Below are 14,889 nucleotides of genomic sequence, written 5' to 3' on the forward strand. Positions count from 1 at the left end.
AAAGTAAATCTATGTCAGGGGGAGGGCTCAGGCATAATCAAGATGAACCATCTGAAAAGGTTTTACACAGTATACATTTGATAAGCTTTCCCCTCCACTCCATTTTCTTAAGAAATTACTTTTCCTGGGAAATATTCAAGGAATATTTGCAATGTATATTGAAAATGCCTAGTCAATCAATACCAGCATTAGCAAAAGTTTATTATATACTTTCAAGACTTGAAAGAGAAAAGCAAGAGGTAATTGATACAGATCTACCCCTTAGAGCCACGCTTCTTGTATCCTGTTTCCAACAGAGAGAGATACAGTTCTCAGTTTATTTCTTAGACATCGTTTGGAGAAATTTCACGGACAACAGGTATGTACATACCCTACCTAGCAAGAACGACCCAAATTAGAAGGAAAGAATTCCTGAGATTAAAATCGGAAGTTCTTGCCAGGGGTACTGGATTTATATTGAAATATCCATGCAGGTGTGAAATAAAATATTTGGAGCATAAATGTGTCTTTTGGGAGGTATCTCAATTACAGGTTTTTCTGGATTCCATCCCCCAAACACGGGAATAGGCTAAGAGCAAATTAATAGGATCCGGCAGTTATCTCTGGATAGAATGAGAGGGGTGATGTATTACTCTTCTCTGTATTGTATTGTTTCTTTTAAATCGCTCATTTATAATTGGTTTACCCTGGTATTGCCTTGAGAGAAAACAGAGAATCTTAAAATAGTGAAGTATGAATTGTATTACCTTTTTCATTTATTGCTTTATCTGTATACAATTACAAATATTTGTTGTAATGACTTTTGAAAATGCAGAAATTAAAAAAATAAATAAATGACTTTTCCTGCAAGGAATTTGCATGTTTCTAGGCAATAGGGAAAATGGAAGCAGCTTACTCATTTGTACCTTTGTACTGTCATAGGGTTCCGTTGTGCCCGATGGCGTGCCCATCAGGGTTATGACATCACAGTCAATTGTTTTATCTGGTGAAGGGGCAAATGTGTCCGAGATGACGCCCAGAAAATCAGACATCCCTTCTTCAACCTTTTCGGTTGTGCCAGCTGTGCCTTCTGTCTTTTCAGACAAGAATTACAAAAACAAAAACACACTAAATTAATACAGAGTGTCCCTTTCAGTGATAATTCGATAGCGGGAAGAGGAAAACAAACATCCAGGACAAAACCAGTCAAAAAGGCAAGACGAAACTGCCTTCTGAGAATGGCTGAATGGGCCCAAGAGGTGACAGATGTTACTGTGGCCCCAAAACGAAGGCTGGGGGAGGGATAAGGAAAGGAAAGGTTGGAGGCAGCAGTGACCCCCACCACCTCATAGGTTCATACTCACTGCCAGTTTCTCCTTGACCACACTTGCTGTAGCAGCAATGGTGCTCGCTGTATCATGTTGAACTACTTGTGAAAATTCTGTAAGATCTCGTTTTATAAACTCCAAGGCTTCTACAGACTATAAAAGAACATCAATAGGTCAGGGTGAAACCCAGGTCAGCATACAAAGGCAAACTTAAATCACCTATCAACTAATCCCATGAGCCTGAACTGATATGGGGAGGGGACACAGAATGCACAAACACCAAGCCTGTCAGAAGAAATTCATATTTAGAACTAGGACGTTATCAAATGAGGTTCCAAGGGAGTGGACTCAGCGTGACATCAGAACATATTTCTTCACAGAAGGCTGATGGCTGCATGAAATGGCTTCTACAGGAAGCAGTGGCATAAAACAGATAGGCACAAATGATCCCTAATTGTGAAGTAGTAAAGGGAAAGCCAGAAATCAACTGAGATCTATGAAATTGAACTAGGAATTAAATCTGGCAGACAAATGGGCCTTACGTCTCTGCCAACTTGTTTTTAGGCTTCTGTCCTGCCATTATAGCAAAACAGGCAGTTGAAACTATAATTATGATCTGTCTGGGTCCTTATACAGGACTGAGACATCAACCAAAACAAAATTTAGGAATCAGATTGAAGCTGAAGTGATCCTGTGTGGATGAACAATGATCTATGAACCAAAACTGTCATTGTTGCTATACTGTGATAGGAATGCTCTAAAATGTAAGAATCTTTTCAGGGTTTACAACCTGGGAAAGAGACTTCTAACTTTAAAGTAATAGACAGTACCAAAAACATGTACCAACATGACCAAAAATATACAGACTAGGACAGACGATGGATCCTGCCAGTTCTACCTTCTCTCGGACGTTCTGGTAGCTTTGCTGCAGCCAGCTCCTCCACCAGCCCCCGTCTTCACTGGAACAAGAGACCAAAAATGAATTACAGATGGGAAAAACTACAGGGACTCAGTCTGACACACTCTACAGACCAGCCCAAAAGGGTGAACCACTGAAGAGAGGACACATGCAGTCCTTGTTGCATCAATCCCTCCTATATGCCAAAAGTCTTAAACCAAGTCAGCTGGGAGTGTGCAGAACACTTTTTGCCACTTACAGAAATACCAAGGACATATTCCATCTAGGCTTCCCAGATGTGATCATCTATTTTAGAATCTCATGTTCCAGAGTTTTAAAAGTGTAGTTTGTTTTTTTTTTTTAATACCATTCATCCAGCATAAGCAACTATTTCTCTGAGAAGAGTTTGTTTTCCAGGTATATAGACAAACAAAAAGTCTTTTTTATTCAACAGAAAGTTTTGATTCTTTTTGCATATACAATGAAATCTGGACAGTAATCCCCCATACTGAAATGTTTCAAAAACCACCAAGATTGCTGGAGCTCGCACATAAACTCTTGAACATCTGTGTAAGAGTTATAAGCTCTAAGAGAAAGGACCATACTTCTATGTGTAACTGGTACAGTGCTGTGTACACCCACCACCTAAGATGCTTTGTTTTCTTTCCCCCTACCTGCCCCTTCCAATTGTACCCCAATTACTGTAGCTATAATTTAAACTATTTTTAGATATATATGTAAATTATCCTGGTCCAAAAAATAGTATCTGCTCTCTCTCGCTATATATACCCATACACAGCCACAAACATTGCACATCATATAAAAGCACAAGTTTAATGTGGCACAAGTCTACTAGTGCTAGAGAAGTGATAAGTAATAATAAGAGCATAGAAAGAAATCTGCTCTTTGGGATTTGCCAAATACTTGTACGGTTGTAAGGCTTGGTCTTTGCTTTGGGATCCTGCCAGCTACATGTAACCTGGATGGCCACCGTCAGAGACAAGATGCTGAGCTTGATGAAAGTTAGGTCTACCCAGGAGGGCATTTCTGATGTTTCATTGGGAAAGTAAGGAAAGTGGTTCCGAGCTTCCTTTCCATGGCACAGAGAATCCAGGCTGGAGAAGCGAGGTGGTACGGTAGTACCTGAATGCAAGGAGCGGAATATAAACCAAATAAACACAGGCGCTGCTCATTTACAGGCCGAGGCCCCCGTGCTTCTCCAGCCTGCTCTGGGACTCTCTGGCGCCTTCCTGTTCCAGGCCTGCGTGCGCAGTGCGGACCCTGCCCCACTATCAGCGGAGACTCCGTGATCTGGGGCAGGGCGAGCCAGGCCCGGGCTTCTCATGCTGCATGCTGGGACTCGTAGTCCCAATTTCTCTTTTTAAATAACGCAGGAACCACAAGTCCCTGCATGCAGCGGGGCAAAAACCAGGCCTGGCTGAGTCCGTGCCTGAAGGCTGGGAGCCGGCCGCAGCCCTCCCAAGGTGTCCGGGCCACCTGCCCCGTGCAGGGCTGAGCCGGGAGCGATCACCACCCTGCCTCGCTCCCGCTCTGCCTCGCTTCAAGCTCTCACACGCACAAACTGCTTTTCTCACCCTTCCGCCATCTTGCCCGCGTGACATCATCAATATTTACTGACCTATAACCTCGCGCTGGGCGGGATTTATCGCTAGATGCATCCGGTTCCGGCTGTGACGTCACCGCGAGGCGGCTGGTGACGATTTGAAAATAAACACCCAACAAAGGATCCGTGACGTCACACTATGACAGATTTAAGGACGTGCAAGGGGCGGAGCAGCGCTGTGCGCTTCCTGCCTGCAGTGTAACCTAACTCCAGTGCTGAGCACCCTGCCCGCAGTGTAACCTAACTCCAGTGCTGAGCTTCCTCCTAGCAGTGACACCCTTTAACCCCAGCGCTGTGAGCTTCCTGCCCGCAGTGTAACCTAACTCCAGTGCTGTGAGCTTCCTCCTAGCAGTGTCACCCTTTAACCCCAGCGCTGTGAGCTTCCTGCCCGCAGTGTAACCTAACTCCAGTGCTGAGCTTCCTCCTAGCAGTGTCACCCCTTAACCCCGGCGTTGTGCGCTTTTCTGGCCGCAGTGTAACCTAACTCCAGTGCTGAGCTTCCTCCTAGCAGTGTCACCCCTTAACCCCGGCGTTGTGCGCTTTCTGGCCGCAGTGTAACCTAACTCCAGTGCTGAGCACCCTGCCCGCAGTGTAACCTAACCCCAGTGCTGAGCTTCCTCCTAGCAGTGACACCCTTTAACCCAGCGCTGTGAGCTTCCTGCCCGCAGTGTAACCTAACTCCAGTGCTGTGAGCTTCCTCCTAGCAGTGTCACCCTTTAACCCCAGCGCTGTGAGCTTCCTGCCCGCAGTGTAACCTAACTCCAGTGCTGAGCTTCCTCCTAGCAGTGTCACCCCTTAACCCCGGCGTTGTGCGCTTTCTGGCCGCAGTGTAACCTAACTCCAGTGCTGAGCTTCCTCCTAGCAGTGTCACCCCTTAACCCCGGCGTTGTGCGCTTTCTGGCCGCAGTGTAACCTAACTCCAGTGCTGAGCTTCCTCCTAGCAGTGTCACCCTTTAACCCCAGCACTGTGAGCTTCCTGCCCGCAGTGTAACCTAACTCCAGTGCTGTGAGCTTCCTCCTAGCAGTGTCACCCTTTAACCCCAGCGCTGTGAACTTCCTGCCCGCAGTGTAACCTAACTCCAGTGCTGTGCGCTTCCTGCCCGCAGTGTAACCTAACTCCAGTGCTGAGCTTCCTCCTAGCAGTGTCACCCTTTAACCCCAGCGCTGTGAGCTTCCTGCCCGCAGTGTAACCTAACTCCAGTGCTGTGTGCGTCCTGCCTGCAATGTAACCTAACTCCGGTGCTGAGCTTCCTGCCCGCAGTGCAACCTAACTCCAGTGCTGAGCTTCCTCCTAGCAGTGTCACCCTTTAACCCCGGCGCTATACACTTCCTGCCCGCAGTGTACCCTAACTCCAGTGCTGTGAGCTTCCAGCAGTGTCACCCTTTAACCCCGGCGTTGTGAGCTTCCTGCCCGCAGTGTAACCTAACTCCAGTGCTGTGAGCTACCTCCTAGCAGTGTCACCCTTTAACCCCGGCGTTGTGAGCTTCCTGCCCGCAGTGTAACCTAACTCCAGTGCTGTGAGCTTCCAGCAGTGCCACCCTTTAACCCCGGTGCTGTGCGCTTCCTGCCCGCAGTGTAACCTAACTCCAGTGCTGTGAGCTTCCTCCTAGCAGTGTCCCCCTTTAACCCCGGCGCTATACGCTTCCTGCCCGCAGTGTAACATAACTACAGTGCTGAGCTTCCTACCCGCAGTGTAACCTAACTCCAGTGCTGTGAGCTTCCTGCCCGCAGTGCAACCTAACTCCAGTGCTGAGCTTCCTGCCTGCAGTGTAACCTAACTCCAGGGCTGTGAGCTTCCTCCTAGCAGTGTCACTCTTTAACCCCAGCGCTATGCGCTTCCTGCCCGCAGTGTAACCTAACTCCAGTGCTGTGAGCTTCCAGCAGTGTTACCTTTTAACCCCGGCGCTATACGCTTCCTGCCCGCAGTGTAACCTAAATTTCAGTGTTGTGAGCTTCCTCCTAACAGTGTCACCCTTTAACCTTGGCACTGTGAGGTTCTCCCTAATAGTGTCAGACTTTAACCCCGGCGCTATGCGCTCCTACCCGCAGTGTAACCTAACTCCAGCGCTGTGAGCTTCCAGCAGTGTCACCCTTTAATCTCAGTTCTGTGAGCCCCCTGCCTGCAGTGTACCTACCTCCAGTGCTGTGAGCTTCCTCCTAGCAGTGTCACCCTTTAAACCTACCCAACGCTGTGAGGTTCCTCCTAACAGTGTCAGCCTTTAACCCCAGCACTCTGCACTTCCACCTGCAGTGTAACCTAACCAGTGTTGTGAGCTTCCTCCTAACAGTGGTCACCCTTTAATCCTGGTGCTATGTCTTTCCTGCCCGCAGTGTAAACCTAACTCCAGTGTTGTGAGTTTCCTCCTGACAGTGTCACCCTTAACCCCAGCGCTATGGCACTTCCTCCCTTCTGTATAACCTCTCCGTGCTGTGAGTTTCCTCCTGACAGTGTCATCCTTTAAACCCCCAGCGCTATGCACTTCCTCCCTTCTGTATAACCTCTCCGGTGCTGTGAGTTTCCTCCTGACAGTGTCATCCTTTAACCCCAGCGCTATGCACTTCCTCCCTTCTGTATAACCTCTCCGGTGCTGTGAGTTTCCTCCTGACAGTGTCATCCTTTAACCCCAGCGCTATGCACTTCCTCCCTTCTGTATAACCTCGCCAGTGCTGTGAGTTTCCTCTTAGCAATGTCGCCCTTTAACCCCAGCACTGTGTGCTTCCTGCCCATGGTGTAACCTAACTTCAGTGCTGTGAGCTTCCAGCAGTGTCAGCCTTTAACCAACTGCTGTGAGCTTCCTCCTAGCAGTGTACTCTAACTCCAGTGCTGTTAGCTTCCTCGCAGCAGGGTCAGCCTTTAATCAAGTACTGTGCATTTCCTCCCAGCAGTGTCACCCTTTAATCCCAGTGCTGTGAGCTTCTTCCTAGCAGTCTCATCTAACTAGTGCTGTGAGCTTCCTCCCAGCAATGTCACGCTTTAACTCTGTGCTGTGAGCTTCCTCCCAGCTTTTATACGGGTTGCAAGCCACCTTGAGATGGGAGGGAAGCATGGGACTATATGTTTTTCACATCTTTAGATTTGCTTTTGTTTGTTTGGGGTTTTTTTTTTAAGAATCAGACATTTTTTTACAGTGCTTTATAAGAACAATATAATCCTTACTTAGAAATATTCTTACTAACATAATTCATTTCAATCAGTTATAAATGTTGTCCTTATACTACTTTTCTTAAAGTCAGATTTGAATTATCCATGCAATAGCCCCTCTTGTCCTGAGGGTGCAGTCCGTGTTCCTGTGTGTGTCCTATCTCGCATAAGCACCACACAAGTAGATCTGAGCACATTTCAGATGAGAGGCGAACAAAATATCAAAGCTATCTGCAACAATTCACATTATTTTATTTAGAAAAAGTAAAAAACACTTTAGCTGCTTTGAGAAAACACAAGATAAGTTAGATTAGAAAAAAATTAAAGTACAGTCTTTTCCTTGCAACACAAAGCAAAAATACATAAACTGATAAAAATGGGTTAGGATGAAAAATAATCCAATAATGCATGAACTTTTCTTTTACAAACCGGTTAATTCAAGAGTCAGAAGAGAAGCACCTTTCTCTCTTTCCTAGGAGTTGGTTTTAAGACATGATGAGAATAAACTATAAAGAATTGTAGACTTGCAACACCCTGATGGACACATGAAAAGACCTCGCAATACTTTGCTTTACTTTACTGAGGAAGACAGGTGGTCGTCTTTGATTGACACATGAAACACAGACACAGCATTCCGGAGGTGGGCCTGTAGGGGCAGCTCAAGGGCACCGCTGGATGCTGCTGTCCATCCAGACACGAGGATCTGAAACCCAGGTGTCCTTCTGCCATGGGCAGAGCTGAAGGGGTGCCCGTCGTAGAGGGCAAGGACTGAGATGTCCTGTGAACTGGAGCCAGGACCTGCCCACAGCTCAGACCTCCATAAACCTCACTCAGCAGTTTCTTCATCTCATCTAAGGAGCTGGACAGCATGAGGATGTAATTGCGGGCCAGCATTAAAGTGGCAATCTTTGAAAGCTTCCGAACAGATGGGCCTGGAGAATAGGGCATAACCTCCCGAAGCCCATCCATGGCTTGATTCAGATCGTGCATACGTTTACGTTCTCGGCTGTTCACTTTTAGCCTTAGTTCTTGCTGGTTCTCTGAACAGTCCTTCCTACCTCTCTGTGAACCCCCAGCTCTGCTGGATTGTGGGGAACTGCCACCCCCGACATCCTCTTTTCTCTCTACCAAAGGCTTCAAACATTTGGTTGGTACCTCTTGCTTCTTCCAAGTATGGGGAAGAACCTCTGCTGGACATGGGTCCTACCTCTAAGTCCGTCCTCGGTGCTGGATCTCCAGTTCGGGCACCCCCAACAATCCCTGGGCTTGCTGTCTTTGGCAGGTTGGAGGAGGAGGTTAAATGTCTGGTATTCCTTAACTGTGGATTGAAATGCAAACCATCCTGGTGCTTCTGCTTTTTTTCCTCACGATTCTCTTTCTGGGTGGATGATTGTAATGAGGCCCCTGCAGGTCTATGGCTACTTATACACTTCTGGTTACAAAAGAAACAATACAGATATACAATGACCTGCTTCAAATGACACCTAATCACAGGGCACTTTCACTGGCGCAGTTAATATTTACCCACATTCCTAGCATGTTCAGCTCTGTACCTTCACTACTGTATGCTTTGTACCACTGTTAATATGCAGATGGTTAATATGCTTACCATAAAGCAAACATCCAGCAACTGCAACTTTCTAATCTTGCCATAAATCCTGAGATGGGACATTTTCAACTCTTCCAGCCAGGGTTTGCAGTAGGAATGGAGGTTGGAGCAGAAGGGAGATGTGAAGACATTATGCCCAGGAAGCATTATTTCAAAGTAAAACAGTTTTACCTGCAAATTACCTACCGTGCATGCAGGTTACGTGACACGTGTTCGCCTACAACCTTCGGAATTTTACCTGCACTGTTTGCAGGTGTTCCTGTGGCTAGGATTAGTTCGGAGAAGGAACAAGGAGTATGTGTTTGCCTGGAAAGTGAACCTACAGAAAACCCAGGTACACGTCTCTGCAGGTACTTTTTCCCAGTGAAGAATCTGGGTGGGTTTGCTTTGATTACTGGTGCAAACTGTGAGGGCAAAAATTAACTGTGAAATTTGCAAAATATTATTAGCCGTCCTGTTAGGAGAAGCTTGTGGAAGTCACATGTCCCCTGGGCCCCTGTGGATATTTTTCCCACTTTGCTTTGTGGTATTCTGTTGTGTCTGTGGGCCTTACCACAAACTTTCCAGTTTGGCTCCCATATTACTTTAAAAAAAACAAAACATGGCTCTTTGAGAAAGCATCATCATCATCACTCTATTTCATGTTTGCAAATCATATGTTATTTCCCCTCCTCTATAATGAATTCTCCCACTACTATTGTATCCATTTACTCTCTACGCTTTATTACAATGTAACCTTTTCTTTTTTAATTTGTTATATATAAACCGATGTGATGACTTATGTTCAATGACGGTATATAAAAAACAAACAAATAAATTGGAAAACATATTTAGTGCCAGTATCTTCTTGAAAACTCGAATTCTTTTGAATGAATTGAAAACAAGGGACTAGAGGAACGCCTGTGGCGTAGTCCAGTTCTGCACCTCACCAGCCACTCTCTGCCTGCAATCCTGCACTGTTCTTATAAAGATTACTGCAATATTTGTTATATTCTGTAGGATAAACAGTTATAGTCACATTTCAAAATCAACACAGTCTACAGAACTAACTCTAATCTTTGTAACCAGATTTATTCCCAAATATATCTGCCTAGGCACTTCCCCATTCTCCTTGGTTCAGAGACCCTCATAAGCCTCAGCTGCCACAAAGAATACTTGGACATTCATCTCTGACTTACAGGTTTCCCTTCCCTCCTCTGTTTGCCAGAGGGTAGTAATGTGGCATCTGCTTTGATTAGGACCAGTTTTCTTCTTTGAGGCTTCATGGTGCGGTGTGAATCAATTTTCTATATAAGATCTTTACAAGAAAGTGAAATGACAGATTGTAACATAATAAACAGCAGAAAAAGAGCAAAATGGCCAAGCAGCAACCTGTTCACCATCGACAGATGCACACAAAAGTTCCCACTCTCTCATATCCTTCACCCGGACTCTCCAGTTGTACCAAAGCCACACGGTGCAGATCACCCCAGTGCTTGTTTTGCTTTTAGTACTTGTGAGCTCAAACTCTGCCAGACTGGCTCCTTCATCTGAATATTCTTATAAAACTTAGAAAAATATTTATTGCAACAGAAGCTAGTATCATCTTACAAAGTAACACAGTAATGACCACAGAAAAGGACCATATGGCCATCCAGTCTGCTCAGCAAGTTTCATATGGTAGTGACTGCTGCTCTGTGCGGGTTACCCCATTGTTTCTGTTAAGGGTAGCAACTGCCGCTCCGTGCAGGTTACCCCCATCTTTCTGTTAAGGGTAGCGACTGCCACTCCATGCAGGTTACTCCCATGTTTCTCTTAAGGGCAGTAACTGCCGCTCCGTGCAGGTTACCCCCATGTTTCTGTTAAGGGCAGTAACTGCCGCTCCGTGCAGGTTACCCCCATGTTTCTGTTAAGGGCAGTAACTGCTGCTCCATGCAGGTTACCCCCATGTTTCTGTTAAGGGTAGCAACTGCTGCTCCATGCAGGTTACCCCCATGTTTCTCTTAAGGGCAGTAACTGCCGCTCCGTGCAGGTTACCCCCATGTTTCTGTTAAGGGCAGTAACTGCCGCTCCGTGCAGGTTACCCCCATGTTTCTCTTAAGGGCAGTAACTGCCGGTCCGTGCAGGTTACCCCCATGTTTCTGTTAAGGGTAGTAACTGCCTCTCCGTGCAGGTTATCCCCATGTTTCTCTTAAGGGCAGTAACTGCCACTCCGTGCAGGTTACCCCCATGTTTCTGTTAAGGGCAGTAACTGCCGCTCTGTGCAGGTTACCCCCATGTTTCTGTTAAGGGCAGTAACTGCCGCTCCGTGCAGGTTACCCCCATGTTTCTCTTAAGGGCAGTAACTGCCGCTCCGTGCAGGTTACCCCCATGTTTCTGTTAAGCGCAGTAACTGCCGCTCCGTGCAGGTTACCCCCATGTTTCTCTTAAGGGCAGTAACTGCCGCTCCGTGCAGGTTACCCCCATGTTTCTGTTAAGGGCAGTAACTGCCGCTCCGTGCAGGTTACCCCCATGTTTCTGTTAAGGGTAGTAACTGCCTCTCCGTGCAGGTTACCCCCATGTTTCTCTTAAGGGCAGTAACTGCCGCTCCGTGCAGGTTACCCCCATGTTTCTGTTAAGGGTAGTAACTGCCTCTCCGTGCAGGTTACCCCCATGTTTCTCTTAAGGGCAGTAACTGCCGCTCCGTGCAGGTTACCCCCATGTTTCTGTTAAGGGTAGTAACTGCCGCTCCGTGCAGGTTACCCCCATGTTTCTGTTAAGGGTAGTAACTGCCTCTCCGTGCAGGTTACCCCCATGTTTCTCTTAAGGGCAGTAACTGCCGCTCCGTGCAGGTTACCCCCATGTTTCTCTTAAGGGCAGTAACTGCCTCTCCGTGCAGGTTACCCCCATGTTTCTCTTAAGGGCAGTAACTGCCGCTCCGTGCAGGTTACCCCCATGTTTCTGTTAAGGGAGTAACTGCCGCTGTACTTGAAGAGGAATCTGTTTCAAAGGGCTGCTGTTGTGGCACTTCAACCACCCTCCCTCTGACCCTGAATTTCCAGTCCTGCACATAGGCAACAACATCTTAAATCTAGCCCTGGATAGATGGGGCTGTGCCCAGTCTGATGACCAATAGAAGAAGGATCTTGTTGTTCACATGTCATTAGAGAAAAAATGCATCATGTTTTTACTTCTAATTTAAAAAAACAAGACCCTTGTAGTTCAGTGAGTATTTATACATGCTAATTAGTGCAGAATATCTGCTCTGTACATTTAGGAGCTGATCAAGGTATTGTCCTAGACATGAGGAAAAAATATAACTTTTAGAGTTACAATACATTTAGCTTTTTAATATTAAAAAGCAGGCTTGTAAAATCCATCTGTATCAATCTGGCCATAACCCCATTCCCTTCCCCAATAAACCCTTCTCTGAACTTTATTCACACCCATTGGAAAGAGGGTTTAATAATTAAAAGGGAGAGTGTGACTGCTGTAAGCAGCCATGAAATTCCCTGCTCCAGCAGGGCCAATAAACTCACTGTGGTGCACAGCTTGTCAAGAGCTTTCTTTTTAGAGCAGCAAAGGGAAGAGAAGGTGTTCAGAATGTTTCTATGGCAAAAAAGTGTTTCTTTATTTTATCATATTTGTTAATCAGCTAAACTGAATGGCTGCAGGTGATGTACAGAAAAAGTGCATAACATGTCCCAGTGGTGCATATCAACTATCACAAAATGAGAATTATCATAAAACTGTAACAATTAATAAAGTAATTCAAACTATATCAAATAAAACCATAAATATATAGTAAATGATACCCCCAAAGCTGAAAGGACACTCCTAGAGTTACAACCAAAGATCTGTAAGAGGAAGGCTTGGCTGAAACAATGAGAGCCTTTTCCAGGCTCCGGGCAGAGGGAGATAATAAGGGTACAAGTTTTAACCCATTGGTGGGAATCAGCCTCTGATCTAAGGGGAGAAGCTGGAACATATCGCCTTAGCTTAATGCTAGGTAATGAGGTCATTTACCATGTGACCTGCCACAGCAGCAGCCCTCTGAAACAGAGATTAGACTGAAGTTAAAATGTGTAACCTATCATTGTAACTGAAGATTGGAAGATGTCCAATGTAACCCTGATATTTAAAAAGGGCTCCAGGGGTGATCCGGGAAGTTATAGACCAGTGAGCCTAACTTCAGTGCCAGGAAAAATAGTGGAAACTATTCTAAAGATCAAAAATCACAGAACATATAGAAAGACATGGTTTAAAGAAAACCAATCAACATGGATTTACCCAAGGGAAGTCTTGCCTAACAAATCTGCTTCATTTTTTTGAAGGGGTTAATAAACATGTGGATAAAGGTGAACCGGTAGATGTAGTATACTTGGATTTTCAGAAGGTGTTTGACAAAGTCCCTCATGAGAGGCTTCTACGAAAACTAAAAAGTCATGGGATAGGAGGCGATGTCCTTTCGTGGATTGCAAACTGGTTAAAAGACAGGAAACAGAGAGTAGGATTAAATGGTCAGTTTTCTCAGTGGAAAAGGGTAAACAGTGGAGTGCCTCAGGGATCTGTACTAGTGCTTTTCAATATATTTATTAATGATCTGGAAAGGAATATGACGAGTGAGATAATCAAATTTGCAGATGATACAAAATTATTCAGAGCAGTTAAATCACAAGCGGATGTGATAAATTGCAGGAGGACCTTGCGAGACTGGAAAATTGGGCATCCAATTGGCAGAAGAAATTTAATGTGGACAAGCGGTAAATGATGCATATAGGGAAAAATAACCTGTGTTGTAGTTACACGATGTTAGGTTTGGTTTTTTTTCAATTGAATGTTTTAATTGTGATGCAATAAAACAGTACAAAGAAAACATAAATTGAGTGGTTCCATTATTGTAGAAATGATAAAGGCATATATTAGGCAACGAACGATGTTAGGTTTTATCTTAGGCGTTACCACCCAGGAAAAAAATCTAGGCATCATAGTGCACTAGCAACTGTACCCGTTCTACGCCTTTTTATTGGCACATCTGCTCTTGTAAGGAAGCGTCAGCTGAAAAGGAAAAACGAAATTGTTTTCACTCAGGGCAAGGGACGTGGAGGCAGATTTGCTAAAGCCAGGGCTGGCGAAGTTTATTTAGCAAGCTGTCTCTCGCACTCCCCCCCCCCCCCACACCCCCTCTCCTCTCTCACCGGCATCCCCCCCCTCATATAGGCTCCCTCTCTCTGAAACCCACACTCAAGCATCCCCCCACCCACCCTCTCTTACCTCCCATGCTCCCTGTCATCCCCCCTCTCTCTCACACACATTCTCTCGCCGGCATCCCCCCTCCCCCATGCTTTCTCTCACACCCTCCTGCTCTTTCACCCTCCCCGACACACATTCTCTCTCACTGGCATGCAGCAGGACCTGCACCGTTCGCGGCAAAGATGAAGGCCCGGCACACGGGAGCCTTCCATTTTCGCCTTGAGCAGAAAATAGCAGCAGAGACCCCGGCATACTGCAAACGGAGCACGGCTCACGGCGAAGATGAAAGCCCGGGTGTGCCGATCGCGGCACACGGGGGGCCTTCCTTTTTCGCCACGAACATCACACCTGGCCTTCGTCTTCACTGCGAATGGAGCATGTGCTACGGGACGAGCTCCGTTCGCGGCATGCCAGGTCTCCTTTGCTATTTTCTGTCTGTCCTGCGATGGCCGCTGTCATTCCGGTTTTGAATAGTCTTCCGGCGAGGGAGGAAATCAGCGAGGTGAGGGAGGAAATCTGCAGGAAGGAGAAATTCTGCGCAAAATCTGCATTCCACAGTAGCGCTGAATTCCCCCAGGAGTACCTCTTGTAGCTGGTGTTGTGACATGGCCACTCTATGGCGTGTTTGAGCCTCTAAGGCGGCCAGGGAGCTGCCTGCACCATCTACCGGCGGGCTGGGAAACATGCGAGAGCGCTGACGGACACACTACCAAGCCTGATATATTATAGTGCCATCTATTGGCGGGCTGGGGTACATGCGCGAGCGCTGACGGACACACTACCAAGCCCGATATATTATAGCGCCATCTACCGGCGGGCTGGGAAACATGCGAGAGCGCTGACAGACACACTACCAAGCCTAATATATTATAGCGCCATCTATCGGCGGGCTGGGAAACATGCGAGAGCGCTGACGGACACACTACCAAGCCTGATATATTATAGCGCCATCTACCGGCGGGCTGGGAAACATGCGAGAGCGCTGACGGACACACTACCAAGCCTAATATATTATAGCGCCATCTATCGGCGGGCTGGGGAACATGCGAGAGCGCTGACGGACACACTACCAAGCCTGATATATTATAGCACCATCT

General features: G+C 46.5%; 2 protein-coding genes across 2 annotated transcripts in view; both read right to left on the reverse strand.

The window, feature by feature from the left end:
- Nucleotides 1-3,855, reverse strand: part of LOC115072899 (BSD domain-containing protein 1-like) — a 31,538-nt gene extending 27,683 nt beyond the window's left edge. The window contains 4 exon segments of the mRNA XM_029570886.1: nt 906-1,073; nt 1,344-1,460; nt 2,206-2,266; nt 3,801-3,855. Of these exon segments, the coding sequence (XP_029426746.1) occupies nt 906-1,073; nt 1,344-1,460; nt 2,206-2,266; nt 3,801-3,811 (357 nt within the window). The 5' untranslated portion in view covers nt 3,812-3,855.
- A 3,403-nt stretch (nt 3,856-7,258) lies between these two features.
- On the reverse strand, nt 7,259-14,251 carry LOC115100573 (oligodendrocyte transcription factor 2-like). The gene is made up of 2 exons (XM_029619091.1): nt 14,141-14,251; nt 7,259-8,136 (listed from the first exon to the last, which is right to left on the reverse strand). Exons 1-2 carry the CDS (start codon nt 14,249-14,251, stop codon nt 7,549-7,551), a joined length of 699 nt encoding a protein of 232 aa, XP_029474951.1. The 3' UTR covers nt 7,259-7,548.
- Between the last annotated feature and the right edge of the window lie 638 nt (nt 14,252-14,889).

Source organism: Rhinatrema bivittatum, chromosome 11, assembly GCF_901001135.1.
Source record: "Rhinatrema bivittatum chromosome 11, aRhiBiv1.1, whole genome shotgun sequence".
Lineage (NCBI taxonomy): Eukaryota > Metazoa > Chordata > Amphibia > Gymnophiona > Rhinatrematidae > Rhinatrema > Rhinatrema bivittatum.